The sequence below is a fragment of the Rhinolophus hipposideros genome, assembly GCF_964194185.1.
Source record: "Rhinolophus hipposideros genome assembly, chromosome: 1".
NCBI classification, from domain to species: Eukaryota; Metazoa; Chordata; class Mammalia; order Chiroptera; family Rhinolophidae; genus Rhinolophus; species Rhinolophus hipposideros.
Window position 1 is genome coordinate 94,514,878 of NC_138047.1, and position 17,023 is coordinate 94,531,900.

At 41.6% G+C, this 17,023-nt stretch overlaps 1 protein-coding gene across 6 annotated transcripts in view; it reads left to right on the forward strand.

Moving 5' to 3' along the window:
* CCDC149 (coiled-coil domain containing 149) overlaps positions 1–17,023 on the forward strand; it is a 101,182-nt gene that overhangs the window by 69,317 nt on the left and 14,842 nt on the right. For 3 of the 6 annotated variants that reach the window (XM_081062380.1, XM_081062376.1, XM_081062379.1), the window contains 6 exons: positions 813–985; positions 1,700–1,772; positions 3,259–3,343; positions 5,321–5,465; positions 14,071–14,147; positions 15,529–15,561. In XM_081062380.1, coding sequence (XP_080918506.1) covers positions 813–985; positions 1,700–1,772; positions 3,259–3,343; positions 5,321–5,465; positions 14,071–14,147; positions 15,529–15,561 — 586 coding nt within the window. The remainder of the gene's footprint in view (positions 1–812; positions 986–1,699; positions 1,773–3,258; positions 3,344–5,320; positions 5,466–14,070; positions 14,148–15,528; positions 15,562–17,023) is intronic. The other 3 variants (XM_081062381.1, XM_081062377.1, XM_081062378.1) reach the window with 1 other exon arrangement.

Here is a 17,023-nt window from a genome sequence, read left to right on the forward strand (position 1 = left end):
TCTGCACAACTGGATGCAATAGAGAAGAGTAGACTGTGTCCCTGTGGCTCAGAGAGTAGGGGCTGCCTGGGATGAGAATCAGAGGAGGAGAGATACAAACTGAATGCTTTTCCTTCTTAGGTACTTCACTATGTTCCCAAGCTGATTCTTGTGTTTCTGGCTTCCAGCAGGTCTGCCCTCTTACTTTTGGTGCCCTTGTTCTGAACACAACAAGACACCCCCCACCCACCGCTCTACCCTCACCACCACCCTTGCCCTTACCCAGGATAGACAAGGAGGCAAAAAAACGTGACAAACTGGCCTTAATTTGCAAGTTTCAGCTGAACTGCTGAGCAATGCTTTTCAGGCAAAACCTCAATGGGTACAGAGCCCTAGTTAAGGAACAGCTACAAGAGCCTAGAAGACTTCACTATCCTTCTGTTGCTAATTCCTTTTGAAGAGCTGAACAAGATTTCTGGGTCTAGAGTGGTTTGCAAAAGCATGTATTTGTAAGGCACTAGCTGTTCCCACTGTCTGGATTTGCCCTTTCCGAGCTCTGGCTTTAGGGCACGCTGCCATTGTGAGGGATCGGTTCTGGTTCTGCAAGCTGCCGCATGCATCCTATCTTAGATATAGTAAGTGTCTGGCAGGAAGTTGTCCCTGTCCTTTTAGCTTTTATCGTATTCCGGGGTGTGGTGCTTGTGATTTTATAGCATGCGGGTGGTATTAATAAGCTCTCTAAAAGCCAGTCAACCAAGTGGAAGGCTCTATCTTCGGCCATAAAGCTGGCATCTGTAGAATACCTGGAGTAAGGGCACTTCCTTTGGTTTCAGATTGAGTCTCTGGAGCATGACCTACAGGCCTCTGTGGATGAGCTTCAGGATGTGAAAGAAGAACGGTCTTCCTACCAGGACAAAGTGGAGAGGCTCAACCAGGAGCTAAACCACATCCTGGGCGGGCATGAGAACCGTATCATTGACGTGGATGCCCTGTGCATGGAGAACAGGCAAGTGGCCAAGCCCAGGCCTGCCCTCGGGCAGAATGCTAGCTCTCCACAGGCCTGCAGGCTGGGAGTTATTTGCAGCCCTATTCACCTTTGAGAAAATTGCCTTACAATGATAGGAAAGTCACAACCCCAAAAACATGACATTAATGTCACGTATTAGTTGTAAAAGTCAGAAAAGAAGTACCACACACCTACACGCCTACATGTGTACCCTTTTCTCTCTCTCCCTAGTTGGGCGAGAAGGGTAGGGAACCAGTGAAAGCTGCTTGTTATTGCGATCAAGGAGAGAGAAAAGAATAAGAAAATAAATTGAGAAATTCCCTTAGCTGTTTCTTTTCCCCGAGGCAAATTCCAGTGTGTGTATGTGTCTGACTGAATGTTATGTCTGGTGTCGCCTCTTCCCGCCTTCTTTCCCAGTGGAATCATCTTAATGAGAATTATATGAAAACTGTGTTGATATCCCTTGGGGGATCTCTGCAGAGAGTACTTCTGAAGTGGGGTTTCTGTGATTTGGGCATATTTGACCTTGATCGCATCCATTTAAGCAGAGGTCACAAAGACGCACTTTTCTCTGCCTCCCTTTAGGTGGTGAGAACGCATCATGTGTAAAAGATGGCTCTTCAGGCATGTGGTTTTCCTTTCTTCTCTCCTATCTGAGTATATGTTTTTTACTGTGTCTCCAAACACTTTCTAGTTGTGTCTGTTTTTTTCTAGGTACCTTCAAGAGAGATTAAAGCAACTTCATGAAGAGGTCAACCTCTTGAAATCTAACATTGCCAAATACAAGGTAGTGGAATCATGAAGACAACCATAATGATTCACTATTATACCTCTAAATGTCATTCTATTTTAATTCTCTTTTATATGCCAAAGATATTTTAGTGTTTCCCTGCCCTCCCTGAGAGAGGCCAGTAAGAAATCCATGAGGGTAACTGGTAAGAGTTAAATCCCCAACAACAAACACAACAAAACAGCTTTTGCAAGATCTCCTTCTGTTGCTGTTATCAGGACAGGGCACACCGAGACCCCCAGAATCTGCATGTGGCCACTTGACAGCCTCGGTCCAGATGAAATTAGGCTTCTTACCCTGCTTGTCTATAAAACGTTCTATCATCAGATGCTGTTTATCTCATAATCATCCGTAAGAAAATGGTTCCGAGCGATGAAGAAACAATGATTGGGAAATCACAATCTAAACAATAATGTTCACGTCACACTGAAAAGACACAGTGTTTAAATTCTCCCCACTGTTATTTAGTCTAATTCCAGCACCATTAGTTTGATAATATCTATTTCTGCAGATGTTACTTGTAAATGTTATAATTAGAAAAATCTCCTGGGTTTCTCTGCTTTGAAAATAGATTGATTTCTCTTCCTGAGGGTGAAGTTTTACAGCAGTCTAGATGCTTGGGAGAGACTTTTCATTTTTCTGGCTTCCGACGTTGGCTTTTTTCTCAGAAGTCTCCATGCTGTTCCTCCTTTCCATTCAGTGGGGGCCACACTTTTGTTTATACCAGCATATATATATATATATATATATATATATATATATATATATATATATATATATATATATATATATATATAATGCAGCCAAAGAAGAATACAGCTTTTAAAAATGTATAATTAATACATCATTTTGAAATATGTGCATATGCGTTCATTTAACATTTATTCAGTTCTGTGTGCCACGCTTGGGCTATACAGTACATACCAATTTCAATGTAAGAGTCTCTTCTAGGAAGGACACTTAGGTGGCACACATGCACTTCCGTTTCGTGTGTCCATGGCAGATATCACTAATCGACTGTGGCTCTTTTTCCAGTCCAGCCACAGAATGATCTTTTGGATGCCACTAACGATCTTTCAGCATTGGTATGTGAAAGCAAACCTGTTCTCTATCTCATGTCTGTTTGAAAGGGGTTTTATAACTAGTGACTTTGCATATTAGACTGAGTTCTTGCTTCAGATTTGATAATTTAACAAACATGCATTGAGTGCCTTTTACATATATGACAAACGCATTGCTGTCGTTCTGCTGGACACCAACTTTGAATAAAAAAGAACAGAAAAACACAAAAAACTCTTTACCAAGCCCATAAAAATCCTCCTAGCTCTTTTGCAGGGACTCCGAATTTTCAAAGGTGGGCCAGCATTTGGAGTTTGCAAAGGGATTTTCTGTGCTGGATTGGAGGACGCATCTAAAAAATAGGTGTTTTTCCATGATTGGCTTTTTGACAGAGGTTTTTATTTTTCTCCCAATGCTGCTTTAGAATGCTCTTGAGAGACGGAAAAACTCCAAAGGCCAGGGTAAATCCAGCAGCAGTGCTCTGACTGGCGTCCTCTCTGCAAAACAAGGTAGGGTTCGTTCTCCGGGAGGGACCACTTACATCACAGAATGCTAGAGCTGACAATCTACATTGCATTTTGTGGATTGGGAGCTGAGATGATTCTTAGAAACATCTGCCTGCATCAGAGTTGCCTGGAGGACTTGTAAAAACTCAGATCCCTGGGCTCCCCACTACCCAGAGTTTCTGATTTCATTGATCTGTTCGGCCCAGAGAATCTGTGTTTCTACAAAGTTCCCAGGTGATGCGGATGCTGGTTTGGGGACCCTCCTCTGAGAACCACTGCCTTCGAGATTTTCCTAATGCCTGGTCCTCATTTACACCCCTTCCCCTGCACTGTGCTCTTCTCCCCAGAAGGTTTTCCCTTCTCTGATCACCAGTTTAGTATCTCCAAGCACATGTTTCAGCCTCATTGAATGTCTCTTTTTCCTGGCCTCTATGATCAGAACAGAAAAGTCTCATAGCTGCTGAGTCATTTTATCATGGAACATGTGCCTTTTTCAAAGAAGCATTTATTGATTGCAATTTTGTTCCTCCTTCTTGTCGATTCCGATGAAAAATAATGATCTTCCAAGAACAGTCTGGGGGAATAAATAGCTGAAAGCTTGCTTTTGACACTTAATATTTGAGAATTCAGTTTTAAACATAAGCCTCAATTTGAACATGCTCAACTGGCCCACTTTTGGGTTGTTGGCAATGCAGACCAGCAACAGTCAGACGGCAATCTTAATCAGAGCTAGAGTGGCTTAAAAAAAAAAAATTCTGTATCTGCAGCCTGCCTAATAACCAGGCACTTTCCCAAGCAACTTCTGTTTTTCATTCCACTAGAAAAGAACACCCTAGAATTGTTTTTAACAAGAAAACTACAATACTCTATAGAAATGTGAAGTAGCCCATCTAAGTTTAGCTTTGGACACCCTTGACAACCGAGCATGTTTGAATGACGAGACCCAGTCTTACCACTGCCATGTGGAATGTTAGCCATTCTCCAACATCGTGACAGACCAGTAAATCTGACACAACCTTTCTAGATAACCATTTGGCAACCTATTATGAAATGCCTTAAACTGATCCCCTTTGAGCCAACAAGAAACAATTTTACACGTGTGCAAACATTTTGCTTCAAGAAATTTCTTCCTATATCAGTTATAACAGAAAACACTGGAAACAACAGAAATGTCCAGAAGTGATTAATTATTATATACCTATACATGAGCTACCAAGCAGCCAGTACATTTTATGTTGTAGGAGCTATTCATGATAAGGCATCCGGTTAAGTGGAAAAAAGCAGAGCTTTCCCCAGTTTTGAAAAAATTTGTATAACTACATACAGTCATATAGGAAATGGTGTTCAGAAATATACAGTGATTTATACTGTTTCTTTTTTTTCTGTCTGGTGGGAGTACAAGTGGTCGTCTTTTGGTCTTCCCTCTTAGTTTATCTACCCTTTTTAAAAACGTGCAAATACAAAATATATTTTATAGTTTGGATAATCTCTGTACTTATCTTGCTATCCACTGAGGGCACCACACTCTGAGAAACTCTGACATAAAGCAGGACGAGAGTCTTGGTCATTAGCAGGGCTGTGGGATGTTCAGCCAGTGTTTTTAATCCATCTGCACCTTGCTTCCCTGTGCATGAAATGAGAAAAAATAAATACTGCTCCCCAGGTGGATTTTTGTTATTGTTGTTAATTTTTAGTCTCAAATGTGTTAGTCAATATGAAAGTGTTTTCAAATTGTAAAATACTGGACACATGCAACAGATTATCATCCTTTTAAAAATTGTTGATAGAATCCATGAGATTTCCAATTTAACCTGCACACTGATCTTTGTTTTGTTTTATTTTTGACACTAGAAGTGGATTCTTCAATACAACATAGTAGCATTAAGAAGCAGGGTATCTATCATTATCCAGGAAGAACTGACACTGGTTTTCCTTCCAGATGAATTTAAGACTGAATTGTAAATTTTATATCCCACCTAGTTCAGGATCTGTTATCTGAGGATCACGGATGTAGTCTCCCAGCAACTCCACAGTCCATTTCTGACCTGAAATCTCTGGCAACAGCTCTGTTGGAGACGATCCATGAGAAAAACATGGTTATCCAGCACCAGAGGCAGACCAACAAGTAGGTGACCGGACCCTTGGGTGGAGGGTGGGCCGGAGAGGTGTGGGGTGATGGCAACTGGGTGGGACTACAGGCTTTAAGGGAGGGGGGTGAGAGCTCTCAACTCTGGAGGGAAACTTATTAAAGTAGGACTATATTTCTGCATTATGACAGCACCTTGGTTATCAGCTGGAGTCAGGCAAACAAATAATGCCAGTCACTGTGTATTGAATGCTTCCTCTGAGCCACTCACTGAGTCGTGCATATTACATGGGTGATTTCAATAGTATACTTCCCTGGGTCACTTAGCCTACTTCTCCCCAGGTCTCCTTTAGGGAAGATAACTCCTGAGTGCCATTTGAACTTACAGCATGACCTTGAAGGGCTCTGAATGCCAAGCATCAACTCAAAGGCAGCTGGGCCTACAAGGGAGTCTCATGTCACTCTTCAAAATCAGCAAAAAAGATGGTGGAAAGGAGCAATAATTAAAACACAATGTCTTATTTGGTTATTATAAACATATTGACTATGTTGGGCAAAATCAAGCAAGTTCAAGTAAAAGTAGCCATTAGAGAATGCAGAAGCAAAATCGAAAGTGTTCAGAGAATGGCAAATAAACAATAACTTAAAGCAGCAAACACTGCAAACAGGGGTGGCTTCAGTTGCTCAGGGCCCCATGCTCAGAAGGGCCCTGCACTTAGTCTAATGCTGCTGCCACCATCTTGAAATTCTTCAGTATTTGTGAGCAAGGGGGCCCCACATTTTTATTTTGCACAGGGCCCTGCAAATTATGTTGCTGGTCCTGCTTATACCATCTACAGGCGGAACCCAAATGAAAGTGTGGAAGAAGTGAGGCGGGCAACGAAAGCTTGGGCTTCCCACAAGAAAGGGAGGAATCAGGAATCCAGGGGCCTGGTGAGGCAACTGGAAAATGATTGAGAGTATTATAAAAACAAAATAGGAAAACGAGAAGACAGGAGTGAAGGGAAGATCGCGCAGGAGATTAAGATATATATAAAAGAAGGCAGAGAGCAGTGGAGGGAGTCTGGGCAATCTCAAAGGGATGACAAGGGTAATTTATTGACAGAAGAAGTTTCAAAAATTCTTTTAAAAGAAATCTTAACCAAGGAATGAAACAGCCAGAGGCTGAAATGCCGATGTGTCTGAGGGGAGGGGTGAGGAGTGGGAAATCTCCCCAGAATAGGGATGAGATCTATTTTATTCAGGCAGAATCCCTGCAACCTCAGCGTTCCCGTCTTTGTCCTCACCCTACAAAGTACCTCGCAGGGCTCTTCCAGACCTTCTTGGATCTTCTAAAGGCTAATCTGTTCTCAGTGGGTGACCTGAGCCCCTCTTTTACTTTTACTGAGAAAACAGAGGCTGTTCATCATGAGCCCCAAGGCTTGCTGCCCCCCCCCGAAACCAATGTCTCCCCCCTACACACACACACACGCACACGCACACGCACACACACCCTCACCTTCTCCTGTCAGGGAAACACGCCTGCCAGCAGCCCTGTTATTCCAGGCCATCTTCCCTCCTCTGGAGCCTGCCTGGCTCCCCCGTGACCTCTTCTTTCAACCTCTTCTACCTCTGTCCCCCCTCTGGCTTCTGCCTGTCACCTAGAAACTCACAGCTCTTCCTGAACCCCCAAAGCCTTTCCTCAATTCTGCAGCTGCCCATGCATTCCTCTCAATTCGAAGCCTTGTGAACAAGGAGTCCACCTCTACTTCGTCAATAGCTGCCCCCTCAAAGTATATTCTGGGAGCACCTGTGTTAGAATTATGTGGAGGGGATGCCTATTGAGAAATACAAATTCAGGGGGTTCAAGAGGGAATGTAGGAATTCTGGACTTTAGCAAGCCCGGGTGATTCTATGCACAGGAAAGAAAGATCAGTTCGGCTTTAATACCTCCCAAGACCTCTTCTGGCATTTTCTACTGTAGTCTTCCTTAGAAGGTCACCAGTACCCCCAAACCTCACCTTCTGAGTCTCTTTCTTCTATAATTTCTCTATATCCACATTCCCATCTTGAAACCCATTTTTTTGGATTGCTCCAACTTTCTCTGCTGTCTCAATCCCTCCTCTCTCCTCCCCTTTTTCCCCTTCCCTCTACCCCAGGCACCTTCCTCCACTTTTCTTTGATGTCAGGTCTCAGTTTTTCTTAGCCCACCTGGAGGACCACATTCCCCCCGCTGTCTTTGCCTCTCATTTGCTGCAGACTCTTCTCAGAACTCTTGTCCCCACCTCCCCATCAAGTGAAAGACCCACATTTCCAACTGGACCATCTATTCCTTAGTATGTTTTAAGACACTTGAAACTGCTTGTACCCTTTCACCCAGATGGTCTGCTTCTAGGAATTTATTGTAATGAAAAAAATCAGAATAATACCCTAAAATTTACACATAGGTGGTTCATTGTGGATTCATTTATAACAAAAATGGAAACAACCCAATGTTGTTTAATTGGAGAATGATTAAGATTATAGTAATTCCAACAGATAGAATGCTATGTAGCCATTTATAGCATGATTTGAAGAATATTCAGTGGGCTCTGCCCACCATCCTAATACCCAGTGTGACAAATCTCTATAGCACTTCAGTTTAAGCTGTCCCAGGGCCAGAATGTTTGTCCATCTCACTCACTGTTCTCTCCTGGTATGTAGGACAATGCTGGGCCCACAGTGGGTGCTCATGACTATTTGATGAATGGATGATTGAATTATCTCCTATCCTTTTGTTCCTGTTCCCATAATACAAACATCCAAATGGTCGTGAAGCTGTATGGTTCTCATGCATTCATTTACTCAATATATATTTCCTGAGTGTTAACCATGGGCCTTCACTGTACATCTCCTACCTGCCCCCTCTGCTTTCTTCCCATCAGACCACCACCTCTTCCTTGGGAAGACCCTTCCATCCACCCTGCAGCCTCAGACTGCAGCCTCCCCCACCACCCGCCTAAGCACTCCCACACCTCCCTGCAAGACTTAGCTACACCTAAGTCTCTGCTGAAAATCCAGGCTGAGTCCCCACTCTCTGCCAGACGCCGTATCCACACTGCTGTTGACCTGACATTCCCACCTCTCTAACGGGTTGATTTCCTGATGCGTCCCTAATATGTCCCGCTACAACCCACGTTCCATGGGCTCTCACCTCTTTTGAGAAAGATTGACGTTTTCATGTTGCCAGGTTTATTTTAGTTTCAATGCATTTTTTCATTTTTAACAATTATTTAATACTTGAGAACCATCTCGTGGTTCAGACTTTAAAAGGTTAGACAATAGACAGCAGGTCCTTGAATAATGTCATTTTGTTCACCATTTCGTTGTAAGGTTGATGACTTGTGTAAGAACTTAACTCTTGTTTATGTCAGTTATGCTATGGTAAAACTGGCTTCGTTTTATGTTGTTTCACTTGAAGTCAAAGAACTTATTGAGGATGTTAGGTAAGGACTTATTGTGTCTCAAACTGTTACTCGTTCTCAGTCACCCGATTCTCCTTCCTGGAAGAAACCACCATTCCTCATTTCTTACAGATCCTTCCCAAGATGCATGTATACACAAATGCATTACATACATATACTTATATAGACATAAATACATATTTAAATAAATATAGATATTCTATGGGGTTTTTCTTTGTTTTTTGCTTTTTACAAATAGTAGCTAATATACACACAAAAAATTTTTTCATTGTTCTGTACTTTCCCTGCAACAGTAGTTCTTGAAGACTGCTTCATATCAGCACATAAAGTACCTAAAATACCGTTTTTAATACTTAGAGGGTCTTAAGTTTCATATTTTCAATGCATATTTTATTTAGGAGCGTGTAAAGAAACTAATTATACAATAAATGGAGTGGGGGTTAAGAATAGAGTCTGTGTTTCGTCTGGTTGCTGTTATCCCCCATGATTCAGGCTTCTATAACAAAATTGATAAAATAGATCTGTTTTGGTGGAGCATGATAAGTAGGAATAAAGACATTCTGTTCTGTAAGTGTGTTTTCCACTGCCTGACAGTTACCGCCCACCTCTTAAGAAGGTTCAATGGAAGCCATCTTGAAGAATTGATGAGTAAACCTAGGCCTTTACATTTTAAGAAGATGTTCAATTAAAAGGCATTTTGCTTGAGGTACTCGTTACCAGAGAGTTGGCAGTTGTCTGATTATTGCTAAAGAAGAGATGAGGTTCACTTGTCTTGTAAACAGATGGCAAAGCATTTCTAGATGAGGCAGATATTAAAATGCTGTTTCACTAAACACCACACTTAGTTCTCCAGTTCTTCCCAGCAAACCATCACTTTGCCAGTGGTGGGGTAGTGTTGGGGGTGGATTTATGAGGACATGATGGCCTTTTGTTACCCTTCCTGCTACGCCTTCCTCTTCCCCTCCCATGGCCAATGGTAAATACCTTGGAAATTCAAGATCTTGGTGGCAGCATGAACTGTCACGATCAGAGCAGAGATTCAAAAGAAGGCCACCTGGGTAGAGGTGGGGGGCAGAATTATCTTCAGGTCAGTGTAGAGCCACAACCACCTGCTTCTTCAGGCCCTGGCTCTCCAGAGCACCCTCACACAGGGATCCCTGCTCCCTGTGTTGTCCAGAAAGCAAGGACAGAGGCACAGTGGTGGCCAGTTCCAGAGTTACTTCTGTCTTTGCAGATCCCCTCTGATGTTGTTCTTATTAGAAACTGCTACTGAAAATCCATTTAGAGACCTGACGTCTTCAGGATTTTCCTAGACTACTCGGTGGACATATGCTGAAATCTCCCTTATCTTAAAACAAACTCTAGCTAAATAAAAATTTTATTTAAAATCTCCCCTATCCTAAAAAAAAAAAAAATCCCCTCTCTAGCCTGTTTATGCCTCAAGCTACTGCCCTAGCTTGTCTCCTCCTATTCCCTACAGTACTTGAAGGGCATCTAATTCACTGCCTCAACCTTCTCATAGTCTGCTTTTGTCGCAAGCTTGTCGCTAGAATTCCGGATTTTACCACCTCCACTGTCTTGATACATTTCTCTCAAGTGCTGGGCACATCTTCTAAGTGGTCTCTTCTAAAGTTTCATCTAGAAGTATGACCACTTCTAGCAGAAGACAATACTGACCATGCTGTCACACCTGGAACGCCCTTTCCCCTTGGCGCCCACGGCCCCACATTGCCCTGGCTCTCCTGCTCCAACACCGGCTATGTTTCTCCTATCCTTTCTTGCCTTACACAGGAGGTACTCCAGTTCCCTGTTCTTCTGATCCCTGCCACTCTGTTGATGAGTAGATTCACTCCCCCAAGGCTACTCTCTCATCTTCGCACTCCCAGATTGTTCCTTTCTCCCATATGTCCAGATGGATATCCTACAAACACCTCAAACAACTCACTACCTCCTTATTGTCTCTTTCCCCATGCTTTTGGCTTCCCTACATCCCCCTGGCTTGTTCTCGGCCACCATCATCTCTGACCTGAACAATACCCTTGTAACTGGCCTTTCTGTTTCTATTCGTATTCTTTCCGGTCCCTTCTCAACTCCGCATTAAGAATGCTTTTCCTAAACTTCATTGTGCTGCTTCTCTGCTTAAAACACTTCAATATTTCCCCATTGCCAATGTATAAGTCGCAACATTCTCAATATGGCAACAAGAGCTTTGTGATCTGGGTCCCTACCAGCCTCTCTGGATTCATCGTTCATTTACTCCTCATTTCTGCTCTTCAGTTCTCCTTGTGTATTTCCAGGCCCAGGTGCTGATTCTGGCCCCTCCACTTACGAGCTGTGTCACGCTGGGCAAATTAGTTGACCTTTTTGGGTCTCAGTTCCGTCATCTACAAAATTAGGATGGTAAGAGCTGCCTCATTGATTGTGGCAAGAGACTAAGGGATATGATAACTATGTTATGCTTAGAGTAATGTCTGATACAGAACAAGTGATAGATAAGCATAGACGGTTATTAAAGCTTTCCACTGGCATCGTATGTGTCTGTCTCCTACCAGGCTTTATGTCCCTTAAATATAGGAACAGGGTCTGCTTCTCTTCATTATCCCCAACAACCTTGTTTGTGGAATCGGTCAAACTGAATTGAACGGACCCTGTTCTTACTTCTACCATCTCCATCTGTGAACACAGCCAGCTATTAAGACTCAAATAGCCCTTCTCTCACTGGGCTGCATCGCACCATGTTCCGTGGACCACCTGCCATCTTCTTTCAGTGTGAAGCCCATCAGGAGGTCACTCTTTGTCATCTGAAGCATCTTGAGCTATATTTTGCAAGTCAGCTGTGCCTACATCCGTATTTCAATATGAACAGTTTTTAACGAGAATTTGCTCGAGGCATGAGAAGCCCGCTTCACAGTGCTGTCAATTACTGGGAACTGGTTAAGAATATGCACTTCGGAGGCAAACTGAGGCTTCGCTTTAAATCCACACTCATCACCAGCTGAGACCTGCATGTGATTTTGGCCAAGTTAACTACCTAACTTTCATGCCTCTGTTTTCTGATGGGAGGAGTAGGGTAGGGTCGGTCAGAGCACTGGACGTTGGGAATAGACAGAATTTTGAGATGAACTATGTGTCCTTGGGCAAGTTGCTTAACGTCTCTGTTCCTTAGAATACATGGGTATAAAAGGAAAATACTAATACAATGTACACTGCAGGGCTTTTGTCAGGTCTGACGAGATAATGAGCTAGTCTGCTAGGTGTTCAGTGTGGACTCTGACTCATATCCAGGACTTAGGAAAGATTGGTTTTACTGTTTGGGTTAACAGTAGTGTAGTTGCCATGGTTATTGATACGATTCCTACGACCACAGGTTCTACTGGGTCCATTTAACTGCCTGCAGCCCTGCATCAGATGCCTCTGTCAGGCCAAAGAAGAAAGCAGTCACCACTGACAAACAGGCAGGGCCTCTGAAAGTAGATTGCTGGGGACACCAGCAAATTCACTTCACCCCACTTCTGGGACACATAGCTGTGTTATCAGAGAACATCAGTAAAAACACAACCAAATGTCTCTTCACCACGCGTTCACACATTGCCCTGACGGCATCCTTCAGCGCCCACAGAAGAATTCAGCCTTATCTTTTGTTTCCGAGAGGCAGCCACATACCGATGATCTGATCTCGTTAAAAAAACAGGCGTCAACTCGAGCACTGCTGTGATTGCATCTCAAACCCATCAGCTGGTGAAAAGGGAGCTTGGATCAGGAGGTCTGAGGGAAATATTGAAAGCGAGATTACGAAGAATGGTGTTTATTAAAGGGTCAGAGACATGAAAGCAAAATAGACCCAACAAATGGAGTGAAAATTGAAAATAATTGATAAAGACTATGCAGAATTTAAGACTTAGGGAAACGAAGCAAAGAAAAGCTCTAAGTACCTAGATGAAGAAAACCACATGTAATAAGGTCAAAGAATTTTTTTGTGAACTCAAAGGGAATATTAATTAAGATGCTGCAAGTCAATTCAGGCAAAATAAGGATGAATTCAAAGATATATATATATATATATATATATATATATGTATATTATATACACATATATATTGCAGATATATACATATTCATGTCTCTGCATATATGTGGGTGTGTGCAGCTATCTCTGGAATATAAAGAGAGCCAGGAGAACAATTCTGGTGTTCCGATTTCTCCTGATGAAAGGGATTGAAACTGCTGTTAAGGATATTTCCGCATCATTTTAGCATCAACAGTGCCAAGAAAATCCCCCAAATAATATAAAGACTGTTTTTCCAATTTCCAGGCCAATGGAAAGTGATTGAAGTTTTAGATGACTATGAAAATCATTTCCCAATATATTTAATTTTGTGTAGAGTAACGGAGGTGAGACCTGTTTCCACATTTCTGTCTTTGCAAATAGACAAAGTTTGACTCCCAAGTGGACAGTGTAATCTTTCTAAATACACCTTCCAACTTATATTTCAACGAGTCAGAATGGTCACCTCGGAAAGCAATGTCCTTACTCTAGTGATTTTGCAATTACTGAGAGTTCTTTTGAAATGTCTGTGTAGTGTGTGTTTTTAATTCTCTCCGTTGATAATTAGAAGCCATGTGAAAAGAAAAGCATTTATTTAATCATATACATTTTTGAACCTCTACCAGGCATTATGCTAGATATCAAGGAAGAATGTCTATCAGTACGACATAGGTTAGAGCTGAAATGGCAGATCTTATTGTTTTATTGACTCAAAGCAATATTACCAAGTATGTTCACCCATCCTATTTGTTAGACTTGGTTGTTTTCTAAACTCAGACTCACTCTCAAAGAATCAAGGTGTGGTACTACTAAACGTATTCACAATTAATTGTCATTTTTAGCAATGAGCGATTCCCAAATAGGAATTCTGTAAGACATTTGGGCAGTGGTGGAATAATTGGTTAGCTTTCCAGGGGAGCTACTTTTGCAGGAGAGGACACACTTGAATGGCAGCATTTATTTTTTTTAATTATTCACTTTATATTCTCGTATGTACTTTCAATAGAGTATATATGTGCATATATTATTCACACACACACACACACACACAGTCTCCATTTTTCACATATATCCTAAATCTCAAAACATTTTCTTTCTACTAGGGCACTAGTGGGTTTCTCATTAATCTGTGCTGCTGTTTTGTCCTCTTCTCCAGAATCCTAGGGAATCGGGTGGCTGAATTGGAGAAAAAATTAAGAACTCTGGAAGTTTCTGGTTTGTGGAGTCTTCCAGGTAAGCAGAACTTCATGAAAATCGTTTTCCTTTTTTTTTTTTTCTAAAAAAAGAAAGCTCTCACATAATTTCCAAAGAAGAGTGTACCTTTTCAATGTCGTTTTATTTGAAGATTGTTGCTGAGAAATCCACAAGTGTCTTAAACGTAGAAATCATCATTTTGGAAACCATCATTTTGGGAGGAAATCAGAAAAATACAGTAAACATGCCAGTTCTCATCTACTTAACTATGAAGTTTTGCTAATCTACGTTCTGAAATTGTCATTGTGTGTGTTTGTATGCGGTTTTCTAGAAAACTTAATGAATATGGCAAATTGTTTCATTTTTGTTACCCATAATAGGTATCTTATAAAGAGTTGTTCAATTTAATCATCAGTCCTAAAAATGAGTGTAAGAATATACAAACATTTGTTCAATGTAATTGTCAGCCCTAACAATGAAAATAAGAAAAAGTAAGTGCACTTCTAATGCAAATGCCCTTTACAACCTCCTTCTACACTCTTCCCCATCCCATTTTTTACGTAGCTTGAAAATCAAAATTTCCTGTGGAGATTTTTTTCACAGTTTTACACTGTGTGAGGAAACTGTTGTTTTACTTTAATTAACTATATTCATCCCATTTGTCTTGATAAAATACCCCTTCATAAGACACCCCACCATCACCCCATCGCCACCCCACCCCCGTTAAGTATTCCCTTTTTCTTTACACTCTCCAGAAACTTGTATATATCATTTCCCACTGCCTCCACTTCCCCTGGAAGCAACGTTGTACATACATATTTTAGTTACTTAACCTTTCTGCACAAATTAGTCTATTCTACCCTTGACTCTTATCAGTTGCTTCCCTGTAACGGATGAGAAATGAAAATTGCCATAGGGACGTGGACAACAGCACGTTTTCTTAATGTAAATCTGACTAGCCGCCTAAGGTTGCCTGGAAGTGTGTTTCATAAATTGGTATTTTTAGAAGAGATTCCTTGAACTTGTTGTCAAAAGACCTAACAGAACTAATTAGTGGCGAATGCCATCCTGGGGATTTGAATGAGCCATTTTGAACAAGAATCTTTTGATGCAGTTAAAACCTTATCTTCTTTGAAGGCCTTTCTTTTATTGCATTGAATTTCAACACAGTCGGGCAAATTTATTGGTTATTTGTGCAGATTGCTATTTCTGTGCATGTACTGGAGTTTTGATGCTTTTTTTCCCCTCTCCAATGACTTAGTGAAATTTCATAATGTTTTATTTCTACAACTTACGTAAAAAGCTGGAAGTTGAATAACTGAACGAATGCTTACAATTTTCTGTCTCTGGTGTTGTTTGGTCTAGGTTAGCATGGCTTTGTGCAATAACATTTTTTTTTCCTTCCTTTTGCTGCCTGAAGGCCTGAGCTACAATGTTTCAGTAGGATTTGGGAGTATGTTCTATTTGAAATATCTGTGTTTGTGGCTTATATCAACAGTGCATTAATATCATCCCTGCATGGCAATAAACAGAAATGCATTCTCTATGTAGCCTTGCACTTTCCTGATTAGAACAGTCAATCGAAATAGAGAATTCAATTAGTACTAAGCAAATATTAAATGGTAAAATTAGCTCTGAGGCACCCGGCTGAGTGGATTTTATGCCATCGTCATGTTTGTTCTAATCTCTGGCCTCCACATAGACACAAAGTGGGAGGACAGGGAAAAGAGTGGCGATTTCCCAGATATGACACAGTTTATGTAACAATAACATGTCCCTGGTGCCAGGATGTTATAATGAAGCATCATCTTAGGATCGTCTTCAAACCCAGTGAAAATAGGGGGAAGGGCTTCTTCTGGTATAAATCAGACCAGTCCCTCTGTCTGCTCCTTGTTTTGTGGCTCCATTTAACCTACTAAATAGTGGAACAAAAAGCAATATGTTCTTTTCCTCCTCTTCCACTTTTCCTCCTCCTACTGTTCTTCCTCTTCTTTTTCCATTTTACCCTCCTTCCTCTTCTTTCTCTTCCTCTTTCCCTCCCTAAGTAGAAGCCAAATCCGAGTGTTTCCGCCAACTGGAGGGAATCGAGCCTCAGTAGTTTTAGAGAATTGCTAGCTTTCTTATTTACCATCATCTTCAAAGCATGAGTGTCTCCTCCAATAAGTCAGTGCATTTATATGTTGATACCTTTGTGAGCATCAACTTTGTGAATTTAGTTTTGTGCCAAGCATTCTAGACATGCCCCTTGCCCCCTCCAAGAATCCACAGTGCCATTAGGGAAACAAAGTGAATATGCATCAAGCAGTGAGCGGAAAGCAGAAAATGGCACATAATTAAGTGTTGAGTAATAAAGATGTTAGTATGTGAAGTGTCGTTGAATACTAGACTTGGAAGGGACAGTTGACAGCAAAACATTCAAGGATGGCAAATACTTGGTGTGTATTACACAGCGCCGTTTCCCACGACGGTGGCAGACATTGCTAATCAATCACGTGGCTCTTCTTTGATGATCTAACATGTGGTCCCCAGAACAGTTTTCCACTATGGCTTTCCAGGAAATGACCCCCTGGTCTGAGTTGATATATCAGAGAAAACATTTCCTGATATAGTCTGATCCCTTCATTTTAGATACAGAAGCCCAGGAAGTTAAATGATACCTGAGGCCCCAGAGGCTGGTATTAGAACCCAGGTGTTCAGATCTTCATTTTAGTACTCCACTTGTAAAGGGGTCCTACAATTCAGGGAAGAGGGAAATGGGGTAGATCAGATCAGCTGGGGACTGGTTAGTAAAGCCAGTTGGACTGGAGAAGAGGAATACAGAAGCCAAAACAATCTCTTCTGAGACTGTAAAAGCAGGGGTAAAGAAGCCAACCCCTCATTATTACAAAGCTGGGCTTTGAGCATACTATGATTTT